The sequence below is a fragment of the Glycine max genome, chromosome 17, assembly GCF_000004515.6.
Source record: "Glycine max cultivar Williams 82 chromosome 17, Glycine_max_v4.0, whole genome shotgun sequence".
Taxonomy (NCBI): Eukaryota; Viridiplantae; Streptophyta; class Magnoliopsida; order Fabales; family Fabaceae; genus Glycine; species Glycine max.
Genome location: NC_038253.2, coordinates 37,047,025 through 37,072,544, shown reverse-complemented (window position 1 = coordinate 37,072,544; position 25,520 = coordinate 37,047,025). Strand labels below are relative to the sequence as shown.

The 25,520-nt window shown below is 30.7% G+C and overlaps 1 protein-coding gene across 2 annotated transcripts; it reads right to left on the bottom strand.

Moving 5' to 3' along the window:
* Nucleotides 1-12,155: 12,155 nt before the first annotated feature.
* LOC100796128 (polyadenylate-binding protein-interacting protein 7) lies at nt 12,156-17,789 on the bottom strand. Of its 2 annotated transcripts, XM_003550175.3 has the most exons (7): nt 17,390-17,774; nt 17,179-17,228; nt 15,637-16,510; nt 14,685-15,129; nt 14,533-14,603; nt 13,881-14,005; nt 12,156-12,837 (listed from the first exon to the last, which is right to left on the bottom strand). In XM_003550175.3, the coding sequence occupies exons 3-7, from the start codon at nt 16,420-16,422 to the stop codon at nt 12,543-12,545; spliced, it is 1,722 nt and encodes a 573-aa protein (XP_003550223.1). In that variant the 5' UTR covers nt 16,423-16,510; nt 17,179-17,228; nt 17,390-17,774; the 3' UTR covers nt 12,156-12,542. The 2 variants fall into 2 exon arrangements, with proteins under 2 accessions (XP_003550223.1, XP_003550222.1); XM_003550174.5 differs by lacking the exon at nt 17,179-17,228 and having other exon boundaries at nt 17,390-17,789.
* Between the last annotated feature and the right edge of the window lie 7,731 nt (nt 17,790-25,520).

The following is a 25,520-nucleotide window of genomic DNA, read 5'->3' as shown; positions in this document are numbered from 1 at the left end:
TCGTGTATGCTGTAAGGCCAGGAAGGCAACAGCCTTAGGTCCCAACTTTTTCCAATATTCACTATAAAAAATATTATAATCTATATAACTTGAATTATGATTGCAAAATGACAGATTGTTATTTTGATGGGTAGATTAATAGGTAGATTTCTATTATGATTAATAACTAATTATAATTGGCTATAACCTTAACTTATCAATGTATGATTACTATTACTAATTATTATATTGATTTTAGATATCATATTAATGACTATGAATTGTTTGCTTCAAATTTGAATGTCAACGGATACATTTTTATTTTTATTTTGAAAAAAGGGGAAGGAAAAGCATCAGGGCTATGAAAAACATCAGTTGGCACCTTGCTCACATCTTATCCTATGCCCCCACTCCACCAAAATTTATATATCCAAAACAGATGAAACAAAAAACCACATGGAGGAACTATACTAATACCATGCTGCTGTAAGGCCAACCTATACTGAGGAAGCCCTTTAAAATTACAGGCAAAATGAGCGGAGCAAAATACGGGAACATCATCCAACCAAAAAGAGCTCATGTTAGATACAACAAAGTTAGCTAAAGAATTTGCACATTGATTTCCCTCTATATATATGAAAAACTTTAAAGTAGAAATTGTTTAGAGATTGTAAACAATTAATCGAGCGATTTTGCAATTTCCACATGACCAAATCTGATTTATAGAACGCTTGGACTACTAGGGAGGAATCACATTCAAGTCACTTGTCAACGGATACATGGCTATTACCTAAATTAAGAAAATCAAAAGTGAGATTTATTTATTTCAACATGCCTATAAAAAAAGTTGCAACGCAAAGTATGAAGAAATTTTATCTGTTTGATTCTTAAATATAACGGATAGGATATTTTAAAAATTGTATATAGAATTGTTTTTTTAATTTTTTTTATCCATATATACTTTCTTTTTCAGTTTTATAATTTATTTTTCTCTTTTTCTTTTATTGCTTGCATTCTTTTGAAGACTTGAAGTGATTTCTGAAAGTGGATAATTGATGCCAAATTAAGTTATTGGAGTAGAAACTAGATAATATCAATTAACATGCAATTCTTTTTGTTTCAAGATTCTATCATTTTATTTACTTTGTAAAATTGTTTTATTTAAATTCTTTATTATTTTATTCTAATATATACTTTGTACCGATAGAAATTGTCAAATAGCTTGATTATAAAACTTTGGTAAATAATATTGTAGCTAAAAAATTAGAAGATTAATATAAGATTTAATGATTTATATTATATTAATTTTTTACTAAAAAGTTGTCTTAGGCCCCAAAATTCTTAAACACGGCCCTAACATCGCCACCACACTGTCATCACTTTTGTCACCACCAACATTACTACCATCACCCCACCATCCTTATTATTATCACTATCATCACTAACACTATTGTCATTACAACCATCGTTATCACTGACATCATCATCATTATCGGTATTGCTATCACTATCAATCTCATTATCACCACCATCACTACAACCAATATCACCTTTGTTACTGCTATTACAACCACCACCAACATCTCTGCAACCACCATCACCACCACCCTATCACTTTCATTGTCACCACCATCCCACCAACATTGCTACCACCAATCACCACTAATACCACCTTCATCATCACCACCACTAATACTACATTTGTCACCACCATCACCACCAATGTCACCATTATTGATTGCCACCACCATTGTATTGTCACTGTCACCACCATATGCATTACCGCTACTACCATCGTTACTATCACCACCACGACCACTACTAGTATCTCTATCGTCGTCATTGTTGTTATCATCACCACCACACAAACACTCTTAAACTAATTTTAATACAATACGAAACTTCAAAATGAGTTTATATTAAATTAATCATATTTTAAAATTTGGTTTAAAAATTTTTGAAACTAAAACTAAAAATTGGTTGTTATTTTTAAAGATTTTAATACTCAAAACTAAAAATCACCCCAAAGTGGCCCTTAAGATATCTCTCATTAGACGGAAAAAATAAACTAAAAAAATATTATAATATTAAGCATTATTAGCATCACTATAAAGGATGCCCTAATTATCTTCTTTTGTAGTTTTTTGAAAAGCTTCACAAATAACATCAAGCATAATAGGCTTCAAACTTAATTTAACTCAGATGCTCATCGAATATTTGTTGCTATTTGTAAGGTTATTATTTTATTTAGGTTAAATTGTAATTTTGGTTCCCTTAGTTTTTCAAATGCACGATTTTGGTCCCTTAACTTTTAATTATAACATTTGATCCCTAGTTTTATAAATTGACAATTTTAGTTCATTTGTTAAATTATTAACGACTAACTATAATTAGCACTACTACAAAAATAGCTTTTTACGACACCAATTCTACGACGGTTGTACTGGAACCGGCTTAGAAAGTGGTGCGGTGGCATTTTTGTAATTATTGTAAGAGTGAAAACATTTTACGACACACATTCTAAGACGGTTATTCAAAACCGCCTTAGAATGTTATATGTAATTAAAATTACTACGGGTTTTAATAAAAAATCGTCGTAATTCAGAAAAAAAAAAAAAACCAAAAGGCGTCCTTCCACATTCTCCTTTCGCATTGAACCCTAGTCTGCTGGCCTCCACTCACTCTCACGCTCTCATACTCTCACTCTCATTCTCATAGACATTCAAATTTTCTCAGCCCCGCCACCTCCAACCTCGCTCCCTTCCCTCGCCGCCGCTCCTTCGCCGTCCACCCCCACAGCACCCTCTCCGATGTCTTCACCCCACAGCACCCTCTCCAATCTCTTCACCCCGCAGCACCCTCTCCGATCTTGCGCCAAATAAGGATTTCTCAAAACTAAAAAGACTCTTCTCTTTTTTCTCTCCTTCACCTCTTCCATGCCGTGACTAGTTAGATAGTTCCAACCTCCAACTTCCAAACGACGAGCCATCTTGTTAGTTTCATGGAACCGCATTCGATTCGGCGAATCATCGTGTTTGTAACCATAACCATCTTCTCCCTCTCACTCCTTGCCATTTTGACAGGTGCGTGTCGTTCACCTACAATAGGTGTTTGTTTCATGTTCTTTGTACAGCAATAGGTGCATTAATTAATGTTATGCGAATGATTGCTAATAACTTCTTTAATTGTTGTCTTTTTTTTTGTTCTTCCTAGTGTTGTTAATCGCGTTTGTAGGTTTTGGTAGTGGTGGGACTCTTACCGTAGCCATGGCGGTGTCCGTGACGCGTGGTTCGGAGAAAGGAACCATGGCTAGTTCGCATCGCAAACTCAACATGGAGGCAATTCATTAACATAGGCATACCATTTTTTTTTGTTTTTTTTAATTGCGTGGCTCCTGTTTGTTTTGTGTTGATGCTGCGATGAAATTTTTGCAGGCAAGAAAATATGCCACTTAGATTGTTGCAAATTTACAGAGGTAGCAGGTTTAGTCCAAGCTCATCGCCTCTGATTACTTGGATACTAATTTGGATCTTATGGATGTCTTGGTATTTGGGTAAGCACCAACATTTTGGACCAACTCTAAATTTCATTTTCTAATTTCTGTGGATTCTAGTCAATTGTTCTTCAATGCTACTTTTTATGGTCATATTGCGTGTTGATATCTTTCTATGTGAATGTGACTTCTGTATATTGTTGTGTTCTTTGTGAAATTATGCTTTCCCTCGGGTTGATTCTAGTATGCTATTGACTGAACATTGTTCTGGACCAACATGGTTTTAGGTCATTTTGGTCATGGCTTTATATCAAATATGTTCTGGACTCACTACGAAGAAGTTTTTTGACTACATTCAGCTTCCAAATTTTGACATAGCTGCAGATGCCGCAGCAACTTTTAAGGTATATTTTTTTCGGTACCATACCCATTTTTTGGAAAAGTTGAAAGTTATATATGTCTTTATTGTTGCAGGAGCTAATGACAAGGCATAAATCTACTGTAGCTGATTTCCTTAGCAATTATTATGAATGGGTAGTTTTGACACTTGTCTATTGAGATGTCACTTTTTGTCATATTCTTAGCATGGATGTTATGCTTGATTTGTGAAGGAGAAAAAAAGTTTTTTTTTTCTTTTCATGATGAAAGTTAATGACTTGGCTTGTGAGTGTGTCAGCTACTAGGTATTGTGTTCAAGGATGTAAAATATTAAATATCACTCAAAGCTTTCTGAACAATGCGGTCATTAATTGCTGATTTCCTGCTTTTTGGTTTGGTTACTGGAACATGATGAATTGTTCTTATGCTAGGTATAGTGTTTCATTTTTAAAAGCCATGTATGAGTCGTAGTCAAGACTGCATTCTAAATTTGTAATAGAAAGCATATTTTCTAAGATGTTTTGTATGTAATCCTATTCTGCTCATGCAATTTTCTTTCTCTGTCTGTCTGGTCTTTGTTCCTTAACATGATATGTATAGATTCCATAGCATTTTATAGTAAACTAATTTATTGTCACATTATATTTATGTGATGATTTTTATCATCCATCAACATATAGAATCATTGAATGAATAAAATGTAAACAATAGAAATTTTCAGAGTTAGTGTCTTTCTATTTCATCAAAACTTACATGGAATTTTCTTTAGTGTGAATTGTTCATGAGATACATCATTTAGTGATCCTCTAGTAGCATATGAGAGAGAAAATGATCTACCAAAATAATAGTTTATCACCTTCCACCAATTGGTGAACCACTAAGGAGCCTTGAAAGTGGTCAGGCGGTCAGTTTTGTTGATCCTGTATACTCAGCAGAATCCTGTATACTGGTTAATTGGATTCTGGAAATGTGTTTTAGTTGGACTTATTTCCTTGCTAAAATGGATGAATTTGTCTAGCCAAGCCATGTCTTTAGAGGAATTACTTTACATATTTGTTTTTCATAGCCAAGCCATGGTCATTGCATGATGTCCCTCAGTCCCTCTGCGTGTGTGTTTTCTGTTTTTTAATTTTCCTTTTTTCTTTTTCTGGGCCCTTAAGCTAGTGAAACTGTTTTAACTTTCTTTTTCATATTATTTGTCATAAAATGTCTCAGATTATGAATAAGAAGATTATTTTTTTAAAATTCTCATACCATTCATTTGCCTTTTAAATTGATTTTTTTTAAAGCCCTTTTAAACTGATCGTAATAAAAGGCATTAAATTGCCATCAATATTTTTCAAAGATTATTATAATTGTGCATGTCTCGGCTTCATATGTGCTATCAAAATTCTTGAGTTTCATTATTCAAGCTAGTCCACAAAATGTCTATGATATGATTTTTCTTGTTTTTCTTTTTTACAAATGAGATTTTTTCGTTGTGGTACTGCAGGAATGGGGTGATCCTAGAAAGAAGGAATTCCACTTCTACATGAAATCATATTCCCCCGTTGAATGGTAAGCACATTTGATTCATGTCACTAAACTGTTTTTGTTTTGAACTTTAATATTTAAAGCTAGAACATTCTTCCTCTCATTTTTTCTTTTAATTATATATGATCATGAGATTAATTTTTAATTTTATGTATGAAAAAATATTTATTTAAGAAATTTATAGCTTAAATGAATCTCAAATGGAGTGCTAGTACTAATTAATAAAATCACTCCTTTCCTTGAAAAAATAATAAATCATTACTTTCTTTTTTTTTATTTTAGTAAATTAGAATAATAATAAATGTCATCCTCTTCGAGGTTGGGGACCATAACACGAGGTTACTGCCATCAAATTATGCAGGTCATTTGAGGTGTATAGAAATTATCCATTAAACTTTTCTAAAATATATTATTCACCTAGGAGTATTAGCAACATTATCTCTAACACACATTTTATTATTATTTAAAATTTATTAAAAACTAAAAAATTTAGAAGAAACACTCATTAAATAAGAGTCTCTAATTAAATATTTTTTTTATAAAATATTATGTATAAATATTTATTGCCAAGGATACCCGTTCACCTAAAAACGTGAGAAATGAGATTGTGTAGCTCAATTTTTTTGAAGAGTTTCTTTCGTGATTTTGATTAATAATAAAATGTGTTGTTAACATTTTTTTCCCAACAATATCTTTTTCTAAACTAATTCTTTATTACTCAATAAAATATATTAAAAATTACTAAAATTTGTAAATCTTATTTCTTTATTTAATAATATATTTTACTTAAAATTTTCAAACTTTTAATAAATCTGAATTAATAAAGTGTGTTGGGAAAATAAGGTAGAGAATGTGTTGAAAGGTTAAATCTTCCATATTTTTTTTTGTTACAAGTTAAATCTTCCAATTGATATTATAAGGCCTAATGGATGAGATGTTAATTAAGATGGGTGGGGAGAGATTGGAAAAAGAGAGATTTTTTTTACAATCATACTGCCATCAAATTCACTTTCTCAGTGACAAGAATAATATGCTCTATAAAAAAGTAATCACTTTTCTCATAACATACAGGAGAGAGAGAATTAGGGACATAGGACAAGATTTAACACATGAAAGTTTTAATTTAGCCATTCATTTTAAAAAATCATCCCAAACATTTGGTGTAAGAGAAAAAAAAAATCAAACTCACCTTAGTCAACTAACAATATTAATCTGGAGTCCAATTGATCATATACATGACAACACACCTCCTCATGATGTAAAACCGTGCTTTCTGTTCCTTAGCTAATTTGGTGCATTTGAGCCCATTTTCCCATTCATGTATGTAGCTTTATTTTCCTTAGCCAAAATATGTTTTGGCCACATTACCATAGTGTGGATAAATTTTGTATGGTTCGGGATCATCATGTTATTTGTCTCTAATTTTGGTTTTAAGATTTGAAACATGATCAATTTTTTTAATTTATGAGTTAACTGTGTATCACATAAAAATTATTAAAATCATTTGAATTCTATCGTTACTTCATAAATTAATATTAAAATTTAAAACTTTGAAGAGATATTCTTGACAACAGTGTGAATTTGCTAATTACTATTTTCAGTTCCGGGAGCGCAATCCAGAGATGTACTTGGATCTCCCAACCAGATCACTACTGGATCCACTTCTAAGTCACAAGAGAATGATCTCAAGTGGCAGCCCAACAAGCTATATGAGAGGAATAGATATTCTTGACTTTTTGATCGATTCTTTTATTTGACTTTTTGATCGATTTTTTTTTTTACTTTTTGACTTTTTATTCTTCTATTTTTTTCAGGGATTTTGGTTCTAAGTGTCTAAATATTGATTCCTTTATAGTATTTTTATTGTATGATATTTGCAGATTTCTTTAAAAAGTTGTAAGTAAGTTTGTACTTTGATCTCTGCCTCTGGCATAAATGTATATAATTTTTGTTTTTGTTTTTTATTTAAACCCTATTTTTCTCTTAGCATCTGTTGTCTCTTGCAACATGGTTAAGATTGTTCATGGTCCTTTCTTTAGTGTTAAGTTTTCTTACCATCACTTTGGTTTTGCTATGTATAGAATGCTAGCTTATCTTGTGCAAGCAATGAGCTGAAGAGCATTGATTTGTATGTCTGTGTATGTATGACTGAAAATAAGAATATCTATGTTATTTGGTTTACTGTCAATATGTTGGAGAAGTTTGAATATAGCTGACACAGTCTTCAATGATTTGCCATTTCTGTGTTAGATATTTGTATACACATGATATGAATAGTGAGACCTACATGCATAAATTCAAGATTGTGTTTGATTTAATATATTTTGAATGGTAATGATGGATTCTTGGTGAATGACTTACCAAATTAGTGCTTATTAACAGCTTTCACCAATGAATTCACTTTCTGAAAGAACATAATATTATTTTCTCAATTTCTGTGCTTATTGAATATTGATTCATGTGGGTCTTAAATTCTTGTGTTCTCTTGTTACTAACATGAACCTATAATGATACAAATCTTGAAGTTTCAAGATAGCATGCTTAGTATCATGCATTTAAATATTCAGGATGATGTAATATTGATTTTTTGTATGTTAATATTCAATAAACCATAGGAGGTAATTTTTGGAACTTGTTTCTACACCTGAATTTTTCTGTTTTGGATATTTTTTCCTGAATGGTTTTAGCTTCCTCAACATGGAAGGCAGGTTGGATTCTTCTAAATAAATTTCATTTTCATTCTCTTAACTTTATCAGTATTGTGTTTAAAATTCTCTTACTTTGCTGGTTATGCAGTGCTCATACTGAATGCATTGTTACAGAAGATAGTGAAGTTGCTGAGACTTTCTTAAATTAAGTTGACAGGTATGTCTAGAAATTTGACTAAATGTTTGTCTTTTTCACACTTCTAAATGATGATATTTTTTATAATTGGTGAAAATGATTTTATAATTGTTGAAATTGATGATACATTTGGTTGCCATCAATGTCTTATTTAAAGATATCAGAGACCAGCAAAAAAAAAATTAAAAATTAAACACATACTAAGACGGTTCCAGGATTAACCGTTTTAGTATGTAGTGACAATCGAAGACAGTTATAGGATAATTGTCTTAGTATGTATGACTTTTTAAGACGGTTATGATATAACCGTCGTAGAAAACCATTTATTCAGCATACTTATTAAGACGGTTTATATAACAACCGGCATAGCACGGCAAATAAAATGATGTCATTCTAAGACGGTTATCTCAATAACTGTCTTAGATTCTGAGGACTTTCTATAACGGTTGTTCTAATAACCGTCGTAAAAAATTTGACATATAAAGACGGTTTTTAAAACCGTCGTTGTATTTTTTATGCTTTTTACGACGCCTGTTTCTACGACGGTTCAAAACCGTCGTAAAATGGACTATTTAACCGACTTAAAAACCACTAATTCCAGTAGTGTAGTAGACTAAGCAAGTTAATTATAAATTAATTAAAAATCATTCATTATAAAAAAAATAATCAAAGATTTTTAAAAGACTTTAAATAATTTATAATTAACTTACTTATTATTTCTACCAATAAAAAAATATTTGTTATTAATTTTTTAAGGAGAAAAGGTCACTATGTAACCAAAAAGGTATGACATATAACTCTTTCATCTAAAAAAAACTCTCTTTGGTTTAAGTCTCACTTATCCTTTAAGTAAATCCTAAGAAAATGCTCTGTTTTGGTCACATGAATATTATTGTTGTATTCTACTTGCAGGGTTGAAAGGCTTTAATGAGTATCTGTAATTTTACAGTTTTGGTGAACTTGTAACCATGGCAACCCGCTGAACATTTTAAAGCAACAGATATTGAATAATGGGATCCAAATGGAAGGTGAATAAGTGTTGACATTGCTAATAAAGGCAAATATTGTTCAAAATCAGTATACAAGTTATATAATATATTTTATTTTTAAAGTTGCTAACAAAGTTGAATGTTATATTAGTCTAGAATTGTTAATAAAGTTGAATATTGTAACCTATTAAAAAAAATTGAATGTCGTATTATATATTGTATTTACTTGATTGTTTGGTCTATTATTTTTTAAAACTGGCTTGTTGCCATTGATGTGACTTCGGTTCACGCAACGTAAAATTGTTTTAATATAGCAAGCATCTTTATCCAATGTTGAAGGGATCTGCTGGGAAAAGAATGGAAATTGGTTGAGATTTCAAATATTTTTATTTAATAAAAATATCAAGAATTTTGACCGTTTGTCCATGATTAAATTAAAGCTTTAAAAGTCTAAATGACCTAGTACAAGAAATCTAAACAATACAAAAATTGGAAGTGTTTTACTAGAAAGTAACCGAAGGCTTTTGATAAAGCTAGCTTTTGGTTTTTCTAGTTAGGAATTCACACGAGTCGAAGAAAAAAGCCTAAAAGTATTGACCAGTGACATAAGATGGAAGAACTTTTATAATTTTTTACTCTAATGGTAAAATTTAATTTAAGTTCTTGAATTTTACTTGCTCAATAAAAAATAAAAAATAAAAAGTTAAGGAGAGGCACATTAAAAAACATTATTTAGAAAAAAGTTTTTGAGAATTCTTCTTCTAGAATTCAATATATAACATGAAAAACTCAAAAATAAAAATAATAATAAATTTAATGAACAAAGATTGTTGAACTCAAGAACTCTCTTAAAAAATGTTATAACAACTTCAAAAATTGGAAACGAAAGTTAAGTGTATTATAGTTTCTACGTACATTCTACTTAATTAATACATATAAACTTAGAAATCTACTATTACAACCACAAAAAAGCGTATATTGTGAATCTTTGATTGACTGCGTATATTTTAACGTCGTAAAAAGGCTTATGTCCAAAGCAGGACCTAAAGTATCAACAAAATAAAAGGTATTGGCAAAAATAATACCAAGGTTACAAAATTATGGACAAAAAAGGCATAAGAGAATAGACTTGTTATTTCTAAAATTCAAGGAAAAAAATAACACAACCTTAGACTCAAGACTCAAGACTCCAAGTTAAAGTCCAAACCTAATTAAGTTGAAGATTGAAAACAAGTCACAACTAGGCTCAACTAGTTGGGGAGTGTTAGAAAAACAAGTTTCACTTCGATAGATTAGAAATAAGTTTAGAGATATATAATCAAGAGAGCTTTAAGTCCTAAGAGATAAAGCATATTTGAACGAACAAGTCACATAAGAAACATTTTTTTCTAATAACTTCTCTCAGGTATTTGGGAGTAGTGAATATATAAGATGACAAGGCCAACCCTTGTAAATTGAAATGATCCATTACTTGTCTTGTACTAATCTATATTTTGGTATGAATTAGAATTTACATATCAATTGAAATTGCTTTATATCCCTTTCAGTGATTCCGTGCAAATATATACATTACAATTCACACATATAACTGTTTATAATAGTTCCGGAGAAAGAGGAAGAAATTTCCAACAACATGAAGTATGGAGCAGAAGTCAAGACGTTTCATTACTGAAGAATGGGCAGAAACGTGAAAAGTGTCAAATGTTGAATGAAAATAGGGAAAAGTAGGTCAATGAGTGGAAATAATTGCATGAAGAAGGTTTTTTGTGGTGGCGATGACGGAGTGGGTCGAAGAAGGAAGGGTGGTTGCACACTGTGAGGAAAAGTTCCAATGAGAGAAAAAAAGGAAAATATATCTTTAAATTTTATCTGATATAAACCATCTTACTCATACTTATATTAATCATTGATTTTAATCCTAATATATCTAATGAATATAAAATTCTTTCACGTGATTGTAACGAGTTTAGGTTAAGCATCCTGGACCTCGTCCGAAATCGATCAAGTGTATGTTTATGATATTCTCAGATCTTGTCTCACTTTATAAAAACAAAAAAATATCTTTCATTTACATTTGAATTGTATTTTAGTTCGAGGGATGCACGGAATTTTTTTATATAACTAAAATTTATAATAAATAAAAAAATTGAATATGTAAATTATATCATTATTAAATTTCATATTAAATAATTATTTTGAAAATTATTTAAATTCAATTTAAAAATAAAGATAAAATAAAAGTGTTTGAGATGGTTAAGATATTTTTATCTAGTTTTTAAATCAAATTAAAATGATATTTTAATATTTGTAATGCACAGGACAAATGTATACTTTTATATAATTAAATTTATATATATATATATATATATATATATATAATTTTTAATTTATGACAAGTATTTTATATTGTGATATAAGTTTATTTTTAATTATTGATAATTCCATTAAAAATATTAAAATTTAATTTAAAAATAAATTAAAAGAGATGAGCGAGTGAGAAAAACAAATATAGGGATGAAGATGACAGTGGTTTGAGATGGTAAAAAAACTACATTTTTTAAATTAAAATTAGGAAGTATATTTTAAAGAAATTAAATATTAAAAATTAAATTAAATCCTTAATATATAGGAGACAAGATAATAAAAATAACTCCTTAGAATGCTCTCATTCAAAGATAGTTCCTTAAAATGCTTTCATTTAAGAGATTTAGATAAAATAAAATCATTCTCCTTTAATAAAGGGTAATATATGATTATGTACATTATGTACCAAAAGATAGATTATAGTGGTTTTGTTAGTAGGAGGGATCCAACTGCAACTTTTCCTTCTCCCTTTAACCATATGGCTACTTCCAGTAGTAATTGTAAGCAGCAAAAGGATGAAATTAAAACCAGACCTGCTTGAACATTTGTTCCGAGCTGTAAATTGGCATTGAATCTAATTGGCAAAGTGAATTGTTCTATCATGTAATTGAGTTCTATCAGTTACATCTGAATCCAAAAAAAAAAGAAGGGAATTTGACAAAGAAATGAAAATTAGGGTACAAAATTAACAGAAGGTAAATGCTAAAGTGGAATTCCTGCTGACTGACTAATGTGATCAGATGCCTCGGAAACCTTAATGGTACAATTCTGCTACAACCCCTCTCTTTACTTCTAACCTTTTCCAGTTTTTTTTCAACCCCCCAAACCTCTTTTTTTTTTCCATTTTCTTTTTGGCTTGGCCATTGCCATTACTTCCCATATACAGATACAAGAATGACTACAATGTCTGTGTTCATGATGGATTTTTTTTTTACTGTCAGAAACTTGTATACCTCCTCGGCTCAATATATCACAACACGAAGCAGGCCTGGCTGCGGTTCCGTGAAATCAAGGCCTTCTTCTTCAAGTAGATAACGCTGTACAGCTATCGGGAGTCTTGCGGGAGTGCGGGAGCCCCGAGTATGGTGACCAGTGCCAACACAGATGTAAACCTGCAAACGCTGCTCAGCGGCTCTGGCCGTGCTTCTTAGCACACTCAGTTCGTGTTTCAGCACGTGAATCGCTTCACTTACGTGCAGACCGTGTAGGTCTATCATTCTCTGGTGCCCTCTTCCATTCTCTGGAGCAACGGGATTCCTGAAAAATCAACATTCATAACGATTACAGAAGAATCCAGCACTTGGAAATTGAGAACAATGGAATCAAACATTCTAACTCATACAACTTAGAAATAATGGTATACTCATTTGAACCTCTTGTAACAATTTTTCTCTGCAAGTCATTGGATAACAACTGGATATCACATGTTTTGTTAACCACTCAGATTGTTTCACACCTTTTATAATCAATGTGAGACCATTGTTCTTCTCAATGGCCAACAGTCACAAAAAAAATGATAGACAAATAAATATACACGACTGGGAAGAGAAAAAAGTAACATAAAAAGAAGAATGAAAGAAATAGAGCAGGTTGTGCAGGCGCAGAAAAATATTAGGGCCCTTTACTTTGAGAAAATGTTTTCTGTTTTCATTTTCAGTTTTTACTTTTAATTACAAACCTGTCACCTTGTTTTCAAATATTTGTACAGGAAACCGTGAACATTTTTTTCACTGTTTTCTTGTACAAATCTTTGAAAACAGGAAATATTTTGAAATCAAGGTGAAAGTTTTGTAATTAAAAATGAAAACAATAAATCAAAAACAGAAAACGTTTTCTCAAAGTAAGCCCTTCCTGTTGTTGAAACTTCAAACTGAACAGAACAAAGAGTCTGATTAATCTAACTATGAAGCAGACACTTGACAAGTTATGGTTCAATCTCATGGCCAGATTGATGGTTAAACCACCACTGGACAAATTAAAAAAAAAAAAAATCTCGTAACTAGTAAAATTCTAGTTGAGTTAGGCAATTCATCTGGCTAAACCAATCAACCATAATTTAAAGTAAGAAGTTATATTCATATTTCATAAACGTTTTTATGTATCTTTTAATCCTTTTATTTAAATTTAAATTAGTTTTATTAAGTCATTCACTTCAACCACTCAGTTTAAATTGATGAACCTGAATTATAAGTCTGACCAGTTCATTGTCTAGTCTGGTTTTAACAATACAACATACAAATTGTGATTTTTACCAAAAGTCACATGGATAGGAAGAGTGATAGAAATGGGGAACAACAAACCTCTGGCGGTAAATAGATTCTTGAGCTTTTCCATGAGCTGCTTTCATATGCATGTTGTGCAGTTGCCCCTTAACACTTAGCTCCTTTGCAAGGGCCTTGTTGCCAATAAGGTAGGCTTGTCGTGCCTGTTTATTATATTATGAAGAATTAAACTCAAGCTACAAAATATTAGGATGGGTGGACTTACACCTCTTGCCCAGCTACAGGGATAAAGTGCAGTTGTTGAAACTCAAGTTAACAAAATGTTAGCTGGACAAATTCCATTACAATGAAAGCAAAAGTTTAATGTTGCATAAAAACAATCTCAAGAACAGATGGTTCTGGAAGGATCTTGCTGGTCACACAGTGAATGTTCCTTGAATTTTTTGTTTGTGCATATGCAATTTGGTAACATCCTAACAGCTCTTCCTTTAAATCTACCCACACTACCCAGATCCAACTTGATTGTACAAATTTATATACTAGAAAACAAAAAGAAACAACATAAAATTATGGACTAACTACTTAAAAGAACATAGAACACTAGAATTGAAGGTAAAGCATATGGATACAAGCCAACGATGATGTGTGTAGGTTGTAGCCAAATCATTACATTGTATTCTCATTCAAATTCCCATTAACTCCTCCGTCACTGCATGAAACAAAGACCCACCTGCTCAAAATATGCATTACGCAAGCGTGCATGATCACGAGCCTCCTCCCGCAGCTCAGAATACATATTTGCTGCCATTCAAAATTGTTAAAGGAAACACGGTATAGAAAGAATTCATCTCACAGTTGAAGCGTATAAACATAAATATTTACCAACTGCGTCACCAGTTTCAAGCCAAACAGGAGCTGCCCGAGCAGAACCACGACTCTGTAATCTATCACCAATGTTGACTCTCCCCTGTCCACCATTGTAGGCACTAGCCAGAGCATTTAAACCCCTACTAGAGCCAGTGGAAGCATCACCAGAACCATTTTTATCATACTTCCATATACCAGAATCCTGAGAAGCCAATTTTCTGACTGCTGAAGCAAAGTCAACAGAACCTCTAGATGGAATAGAAGAGCCAGATTTGAACATGAGCATGTCTTTATCAGATGATATGTATGGAATGCCACTTTGTTGAACATTATCTGCAGCATATTTTGAAGTATTCTGCCCATTTGATGATGTAAGAGCTGGAAAGTCCATTGCACTCAGATTGGGAGATGACAGAGTCTTTGGACTCGGATTCTGATTGAAGCCACCATCAACTTGAATCTACAAAATTGGAGGGAAATGAGACAATCGACATAAATGTCCTCATTTAAGAAGAATGTCCGAGAAAAAAGAGTGTCATTTGTCAGAGATGACAGTGGCATCCACATGATGAAAAACAGAAACCAATATATCATATACCAAGAAAAGATACATATCCAAAAAATTGCTAATAAAATTCCAATGGTCCCTTGATAAAATGAAGCATGAGCTATCAGAACAGGAAACAGTGATTAGAAACAGGGAGCTGGATAGCATTAGAGTTGCCTCACAACTTTATGGAATGCCAGCTCTTCCCTGCCAAAACAAGGCACAAGTATTTCTCTATATATTTAGCCTCCATCCCTTCAGATTTAATATAGTACCAAAGCATATTGCAAGATGTGCAGTTCCAACCAATAATAGCATCACAACATGCTAGGAGACAGTTATAACGCATATATGTAACAGAAAATAATACATTTCTACAAACAGTCACACAAAAAGTGCCTTACATGAAGATCAACCTACCTCTAACTGAGTGAGCATCTCAATGGTCAGATGTAAATCGCATGCATTGGCGAAGAAAACTTCAGCAAGGCTTTCTGAAGCAAAACCAGGGAATAGAGAAGCTAAAAACTCCAAAGGGTTCAAATCTGTATCATTCACAAGAGAATTCCCTGCAAAAACATCATTTAAGAATCCATGTCCAGAGTTTTCATCATAAACAAGTTCCTCTTGACCACTGGTAACGTGCAAATCGGTATTCCCAATTTGCCTATCCCAAGGCTTTGCTGATGAGTTCAAAATGCTTCCTGAAGATGGCTCCTCCCTGTAGGTTGAATTGGAAAACCTTAATTTATCAGCAAAAGTATTGCCATTAAGGTGCTGTGGAGACAGTTCCAGCTGCTCATTTAGTATATATCTACTTCCCTTAGAAGAAGGAAACATTGAGGATTCATTATCATCATTTATAGATAAGCCTGCTAAAGAGAGGTTGTTAAGACCTTGGGATTCGTCCTCTCCCATGACCTTGAAGTCAGGGGTGATATCATCAGGAAGCTGACAACGCCAGTACTGGTGAGCCTCATCATCGGAATTATTTGAAATGGATGATTCTGATCGATCTAAAACTGCTTTCCCAAGAGATCCAGCAGTAGTAAACCTCGCTGCTGCATCTACCGAGCTGGTGCTTCCAGATGGCGATGATCTGAGGGCAAATGGAACAAACTCTGCTGCATTTGGATTCAAATAGGTTGCTTTGTTTAAGGAGCTCAGTTTTGTGTCTGTTTGGGAACCTTTCTTGGATAAGCTCATTATTGACAAGAATATGGACAAAATGACTAAAACATAGATGGACCTCCAAAAATGTAACACAAATATTCCAGATAGCTTCAGCCAAACCCTGCAATAATTTAATTTGGTCATACTAGTTGATCAACCAAACTGTCATCAAAATAACAGGAAAAATAAAAATCATAAAAGTGTCATGCATAGATAAATGAATTCAACTGTATCCAATATCACATGAAATATGAATGCAAACAAATGAACAACTCAATATTGAATTCCAGTTAAAACAATTTGCATAGTCAAATCAACAGAGAAGTGAAGCATACATAAAGCATCTGTAATTAGGTTGATTATCAAGCAACCATAGGATGACCATTTTCAAAATTGAAACTTGGCAGTGAATCCCATAAAACTTAATTGGACAACAAAGGGACTATGTATTATGAATTACAGACACAACAACCTTTAACTAATCACATGAACATAAAAAATGCATTGATGAACAGTTATCACCAAGTAAGAAACAGCAGGACAGAAGCAAAAACCCTAATTTTTTTCGGGAACAAATAATTGAAAGTGATCAAGATGAAGTAAACAACAATTTAAAGAATTGTTCAATTGTATCTACACAGAAAGCCTATCAAATATTAAAACCCAACAAAACATCCAAAAATCTCAAACCTCATCACAGGAACAACAAACAAAATAAAAGTGCAACAGAATAAAACCAGCTGAAGACAAAAAGAAAAAAGTCAAAGCAAGAGCAAACAAAAACACAACCTTCCATTACGAAAGCCAAAACCTTTACGAGATCTCAAGCAATTAAACCCCTTGAAGAATCAGAAAACAACAAAAAAAAAAAACCAATAAGTACAATTAATCAAAACAGAACAAAAGCAGGTAATAACAGAAGAAGAAAAACAGACAATTTAATGAGATGGGTAAGTGAAAGATCTGAAATTTATGGAAAGCTTGAATGAAAAAATTATACCTTTGCGAATCAAATCAAAGGGATCCATGAGGGGAGATTGCATGAGATCAAAGGGGTAGAAGAGGAAGAAAAACAATGAAGAGAAAAAGCGAAGCAAAGTTTTAATTTTTATTTTCTGGGAATTGGAGCTCGGAACTATCTCTCTATATCTATGGTATTGTTATCTCAGTTATCAGTTATTTTTCCCCTTCTTTGTTCTTTCTCTTTCTTCCCTTTCTCTCTCTTCTTTCTGAGTTTTTTTTTTTTTTTGAAAGGCTCTTAGTTAAAACCAACACCAGCAAGCACCACAAAAATACTAAAGAAGACACCCAACCTTTCGCCGCTCGATTTGACCCCTATCTCTCTCTACAAACTTTCTCTCTCAAAAAAATACTCTCGGAGAAAAAAGTTATATAATCACGGTCTAAAAAGTTATGTATAGGTATTAAACTTTAATTAATAATTAATTAGTATGCATGATTGGGATTTGGGAAGGAAAAAACGGTGGCGCAACCTTTTTTTTCTTTAATTTTAGTGCATTTAATATTTTATTAGACAAATAGTACATCAACTTTTTTATAAAAAAAAAAAACCCATGCCAATACTCTTGTTTTAAGGAATTAAAAATTTACTTTTTAACACGTACTGATATAATGTTTAACATGTACTAATTTAATTAACATGTACGGAATGTATAAGTCTACTTCGTCGAATTATAAGTCTATTTCATCTAATATGATAAGGTTTTATTATAATATATTTATATATAAAAATATCTTTTTTACATTATTATTCTATCACAAATTTTTATATATAATAAATTTATTAATTTTTACAACAATTCTCTCTTATATTGTTAAAAAAAATAGATGAAATTTTTTTGAGTTTTGTTATATGTAATAATGTTTTCAAGAGTTATAATCACTTTAATTGAATTGCATATCTTATTCTAATTTCATATATTAAATTTTTATTTTTTTTATTTTTTATTTTTTAAATGAAGTTTAACATTTTAAAAATATATATTAATAATTAAATTAACTTTGTATCACTAATAATTTATCTTGCACAATGTTGGTTCACAGTATAACAGTACTCTTTTTAATAGTATAAACAAATAATAATACAGTAATAATTTAATGAGTTTGTTAACATTTACTATATCGATTATCTTAAAAATCTTTTAAAAAATTGTATTAATTATTTGTGAAAATTTAATACTGAAAATGCATTTCTATTAAACTCTTTTAATATTGGGAATTCCTTAACTAATAGTTTTTTACGACTACTTATTATGACCCTATTTTTTTTCTCTTTTTATTTGTACATCTTGCATTAGACAAACGTGTAACAACCAACAACGTTAAACATTAGACGATGTATTGTCTATATATTCTAATGAACTTTCGAATCATAAAGCCATGTGCATCCAAAATTATTTGTCCCTGATGAAAAAGTCTAATTGCCTTAAGTGACGTATTTTTATTATTTTATCTTTTGTTCTTTGTTTTTGGAGATTCTATATTAATAAAGTAAAACTCCCTGAACAAACTGAACATTTTTGTTAATATAGTATTTAGTATTTTCTTTCATCCAAGGCATGCAGTGTGCCCATAGTTTTTTTGGCATTTAACTCGAATCATTGGGTGGCACTTCATTTTTATTACTTTCACGATGAGACAAATTATAATTTTCGGGTTTGGTTCTTAATTAAGTTCTCATTGTGTGTTCAAATTCAGTGGAACTACTTAAGCTTAATGATAATCTTTCTTTAGAAATTAAGCTTGAACACAATAAAGAAAAACGGAGAGGGTATATGAAATTAATGGCAAAGGTTTCACGTTTTATTACTATTTTTTGTTTGTCACTTCTTCATGTCCCATGGGAGTTGGGACTTGGCACTTGGAAGTATGCATCATGCATGGTTATTACAATTATAATAACTTACAAATTATCAATATAAAAAAAAAAAACTTACTAACTATGAAGGATAAATATTGTGCCAGAAACTAGAAATATAAAAACCAAATGAAGTAACAACATTTTTTTCGCCTAAACCAAACATGTACGTTATCCGTTAAAGTAAATAGCTAGTGTTTTATGTTAAACTAAATTAATACAGTTGGATGGAAAGAATAATATAAGACATCATAATATTTAAATAAAAAAATAGGAAAATCTAATAAAAAAATTCAAATAAAGTAATAAACCATTAAGAAAACCTAAATCATAAAAACTATGTGTGTTGTGATGATTATCTTAATGCGTGACAAAGTGATTTTAATTACCTGACAAGAGAAAATTGAATTCATGCTTTGAAAAATATAATTAAGATAAATGTTTCATGTTATGTTGTTAAGTGAGGTATGGAGTTTGAGTTTCTTATGGGACTTAAGAGAAGGATTAAGAAGGTTAGTAGCGGATGAGAATTTAGAGGCTTTTAGAGATGGGTCTTGGGGTTTGATTAGTGTTAACATTAGATATTATGTTAGTATGATGATATAGTAAGTAGTGATTTACTCATTATACATAAAGGTCGTGTGATTATACATAACACACAATATTATATTAAAATAATGTTATATGGTATTTAAAGTTAGGTTATTATTGACAGAGGAATAACGAAAATGGTTCTCGGTGCTTGTTGTCCATCTTTCAATGATCCTTTATTTTCTCCTTTTCCGACAATTGTTAGTGTCATGCACCTAACAATTTTCTTTTCTTTCTTTAAGTGTGTATTTTTCTATTTGCATGAACAGTAATACGAAGCGTTGTGAGCTTCTGTTCACCATCGTTGAGTCTTCCTTTCTTCAACATGACCACACCCTCAAAATCACCCCGACTTCTAACGACCAAAACGCCACCTGGCCCACAGTCCAACAATTGCAACATCATGCTTCTCTTCCTCTAGTGACCCTGATTAGTCCCCTGGTTGGCTCTTTTTTCATGGTTGTTGAGATTCCTTCGAACTACTCCACTTCCACAACGACGTTCACCAACGTCCCTTGCACAAATACATTTGTGTGCAACTTTCGTTATGGGTGAATAGTACTTGCACCCATGATTGGGCTTGTTCAACAGCCACTGCGTTGCCCTCTTGTCATTCTGCACCAACGACCTTTTCGAAGACCTCCATGTCCTTCACGTGCGCAATCAACTCGAAACACCATCGCATGGGACCCCATGTAGGGTCCTGGCATGTGAACTTTGCGCACACAACCTGTAATGCATCTCCGTCCAGTGTCACACTGATCTTCGCTACCTCTACCTCAAGGCATCCTTGTTGGATCTTTTTGCTTTTTTCACGGGTCAATAGTACCCATTGTCATCGTCGAATATTGCCACATTATCCATGTGTGCAACCAACTCAAAATATCACTACACGCAACACCATACACATGAAGTTCATGCATATGACGCAAACACATCTCCAACGAGCGTCACACTGGTCTCTATCGCCACTGTGTGCCTTCGTTGGTCGTTGTTGAGCCATGTTTATCCAGCTCAACCACACGACTCAAATCGACTTTAGTTTCTATCGTATTGACCACATTTGTAACAAGCTTGATTCATATGACAAATATGCTCAAGCTTGAGGGAAAGTATTAAGATTACACATTCAAGTATTATGATTAGATAGTAATTAGTGATTTATTCATTATTAAATTGATCCTATGTAATCAATATTGATCATATTTACTCATTATAAATAAAGGTTGTGTAATCATACACAACTCACGACATTACATTAAAACACTTTTATAATAAGAAAAGCTCATTTCTTTTCCTTTTCTTCCCCACACTTGGTGGTCATTGGTCAGACTCTTATTTTCTCTCACTCCCTTAAGTTGACACTTGGTTTGAATGTCTTTTGTGAAAATATGTTTTCTTAAATTTTAGAAAACATTTTCTCTATAAATATTTCAAAAAATATGCCCAAAACTAAAAACAACAAATCAACGTTTTTTTATCTTTTTTTGCAAAAGTGAAAAAGCAGTGACACTTTAAATTACTTTCTTCTCTTTATATGTTTTTCTAAATCTGAAAATGAAAACAGAAAATAAATTTTCAAACCAAACAAGATAAATACCTTCCTAGTTGCTTGTGCGGGTGCCCATTAAGTAGATATTCATGAATTTTTTAAATATTCATAGATATCCACAAATATATGTGAATAAAAAAATAAAAAAAACACTTTATTATAATTTTTTTATTCTAATATTTTCTTTAAAAAATATTTTTAATATTTTTAACAAAAATTATTCAAATATTTTACACAATGAAAAATATCTGTGGATAGTTCTAAAAAAAATAAAAAAATGAATAAATAACAAGTTTATTTTGTGATTTCAAATAGAATTATCTAAAAGTATTCCTCACTAAAATATAAACTTAAATAAAACTACACTAAAATAAGGTCAAATAAAATTATATTATTTAAGTATTTTAACATTAACTAGTACCTATGGATAAATGTATCATGATATTCGTCATCGTCTCATTAACAATTTGGTAGTAAAAATAGTTGCATATTTTATTTGCAGTTATAATTCAGATTTTATCCGTAGATATCGCAAAAATAATTGTATCTGTTATTCGCAGGTGTAATTCAGATTTTATCCGCAGCTATTGCAGGTATGGAATTTTTTCTTGTCCCTAGTAAGTAGTAATGTTCTTACAATGGTGTATATTAAAGAGTTGAACTGCATAATATTTTTAAAATTTATTGACTGTATGTAATTGTTGTAATTATTCTACTAACACACTTCAAAACTCAAGCTGACTGTACACTTTAATTTACATGCTAAATAATTAAAGGGTTTGTGCTTATTAAGTGGGGGAAATCATATTAATTCACGAATCTTTGATATATATATATATATATATATATTGTGACAAATAAACCATGCAGATTGTTTATCCATCACTGTTTTAGTAAAAGAATCGAATCTAAAATGACCTTTACTTTCCAGCTATTAGTAATAGATCATAGACACAAACATGGGTCATAACGCATAACCATTACGTTACATTCATCAATATATACATTAAATCACTATGAATATTGCATTCCACTGTGTTTGCTGTGCTCTTACAATGATATATGTTTGGATAACTTTTAAAATTATGATAAATCTAATGAGGTGGATCAATCTTAATTTTAATTAATTTGTGGATGTTTAGATTATTTTTAAAATTATGATACAAAAACATTATGGTAGAGTTTAACTAAGGAGAAATAATTTTTACTTTTACCAAAATCAATTTTATAATAATCAATTCTGTAAAATTAATCTCATTGAAAATTAATTTCATTTGAAAATTAATTTTCGCCAATCCAAACATACACTAAAACACTGAATGTGGCCTTCATTATTGAAACCTGAAAGTTTCTGAGACATCCTAATTGTATCCGCATTCAATTATTATACACTAAACTTGAATATGGAAAAGGCTAGCTTATATGAAATTTTTCTCGTCTCATTTATCGAGATTTTAAATTAAATTATGATATATATAAATATTTTTTAAAAATTGTAACTTATTTTAATGATAGATATTTATTTAGTGATAAAAATATAAAAAATAATACTACTATAATTTTGTCAAATTTTAAGATACCGTAATTAGTAATTAAGCTTTGGTTGAGACTGAATCACAATTTCAGGTTTATTTATTTTATTGTTAAATTTATTTAGTTATAAAAATATAAAAAAATAATATAATTTTGTCCAATTTTAAGATACCGTAATTAGTAATTAAACTTTGGTTGAGACTGAATAGAAAGCATCACAGTTTCAGGTTTATTTATTTTATTGTTAAAAAAATCTTTGTTATACTTTTAACAAAAAGTGAAAATGAAGATTTTAATATAATTTTTCTCAAGTTTTTTGAAATTTAATTCAAACTGTTAAATGCTAAAGTCTAAAGCAACCGTATACAGTTGAATTGTAAAACACGAACATATTCTGTATCACAACTCACAAGAAGTTGACTAGTTTGTCAGTCCAACTGCTCCTTACATATAATGAAAATTACGTGCGTAAGAAGATGATTTTAGTTATATACAATAATATTATTAAAATTGTTTAATTTAAAATTGACTTTAATTATAAAAATAAGATTTTTTTTTTTACATTTAATATATATAAGTTTTTATTCTTTAAATACGTATGTTTTTGTTTTCGTTTCTCACTTTAAATTTATTTCATATGAGGCTTTTATTTGGAACGATTTTTTTATCTTAGTAATTTTTCATTCTATTAATATTTTATGCATTATTTATTTCATTTCTTTAAATGTTTTTTATTTTTCATTTGATTTCTTATTTTAAAGGAAACAAAAGAACAAGATCATATGAAAGAATAGAAAAAACAAAATAATAATCCGTACCTCGTAATTTCAATCCATGATATAGTTATGCAAGCTAGACTCTAAGACTAGATTGGAGCAATGGTAGGTACTTACATTTTTCCCGTATACTCGTTGGTCATTATATTATTTCTTATTAAGGGGTACTTATTAAGACATATCCAATATATTGAACTAATGATTTATCTATGATTAATCACGAAGTTTTCGGTAGCAAATAGAATCAAGTATAAGTAATTATTTGAGAAATGATATAGAAAATAATTAATTAAAATAATATTGATATTTAGGTTATGTTTAGTAAGAAATTTTAATTTTTAATTTTTTTACTAGACTCGACAAAAAAAATTACTAGCTGAAAAGTTTGTCAAACTAATAATTTAATAAATTAGTAATTTTTTAATATTTTTTAAAACACGACTAATAATTTAATAAATTAATTTTTCAGTATTTTTAACTATCATTAACTTTTCAGCTAATTTTATTAAATATAATAATAAACCTACAAGGTTCCCCCAATTTGATATATATATATATAGAAAAAGATTCCCACAATTTTTAGGTCAATTATATCATTTTAAATATTTCTTTTGTCACTACTCATTAGGTACCCTTAACAAGAAAAAAAAAAATACTTCATAATTAACGTAATCATTTTAGAGAATTACTATTTTCACTACTCATGTGAGTGGTTTTTTTAATAATTTCCAAAAATATCTTTTACAGTAAAGTATATTGCAGTTGCTTAAGTGTACAATAGAATTACACTTAAGTTGCAATATATGGGATGAAAAACAAATATATACAGTGAAAATGTAACTATGTTGTGCACTGCATAACAGAAACATAATTTCGTTACATATATTTTTTTATTTCATAAGTTGCAATTGAAGTATAATTTCCTTGCACAATATATAACATAAACATACTTCCATTGTATATGTTTGTGCCTCGCCCTTTGAATCTGATGAAAATATAATTTCGTTGTACACAATACAACATAATCATGTTTTTGTTGATTTGTTTCACAAACACCTGCATTTTCGGACTAACTTATCTTTACATTGTTTGGGGGTCTAGGAAAGGGAGGACGGGCAAGCAAGTAATTTTACAAATGCTTGGGTGAGAATAGCAATTCTTGTGGTGAGAATATCAGCTCCTTCGATTTAGAATGTGTAATAGTGGTAGCCCCAAAAATTCAAAACCACAAACACTAGCATTTCCAGCGCATGGGCCTAAAATTGAAGGTCGACAACAGAATTCAACCTAATTTATAGGACAGTGCCTCAATGGGACAAATACAAATAGGTTAAATTACTTTTTTTATGTGCATTATTCAATTTAATCTTTTGTTTTTTAAATATTTAATTTAGTCTTTTAATTTTTTAAAAACATTCAACATTATCTTTCTGTCCGAATTGACACAAATGACGTTAATGAAATCGAACAAAATGCAACATTGATCATTTTTTTGAAAATTAAAACAAGCTTGGATCCATCTCATTTAAATAATCAAGCTTAATCTTAAGCTTGATTTTGTTTGTTTAATTAAACAAACAAACTTGAACAAATGATTAATGAGCCAAACTCAATAATTCACTAATAGTTTGGCTCACTTAAATCCTATGTATAACATCCCAAATGCTAACGAGGACGAAGAATGATCATTGGTGTAAAAGAGAAGAGACATCGACAAGTAGTGGTTCATTTAGTATCTTTGTAATTCCTAGTTCATAATTTTGGTCTCCCTACTTTGAAATCTACAATTTTAGTCCCCAAT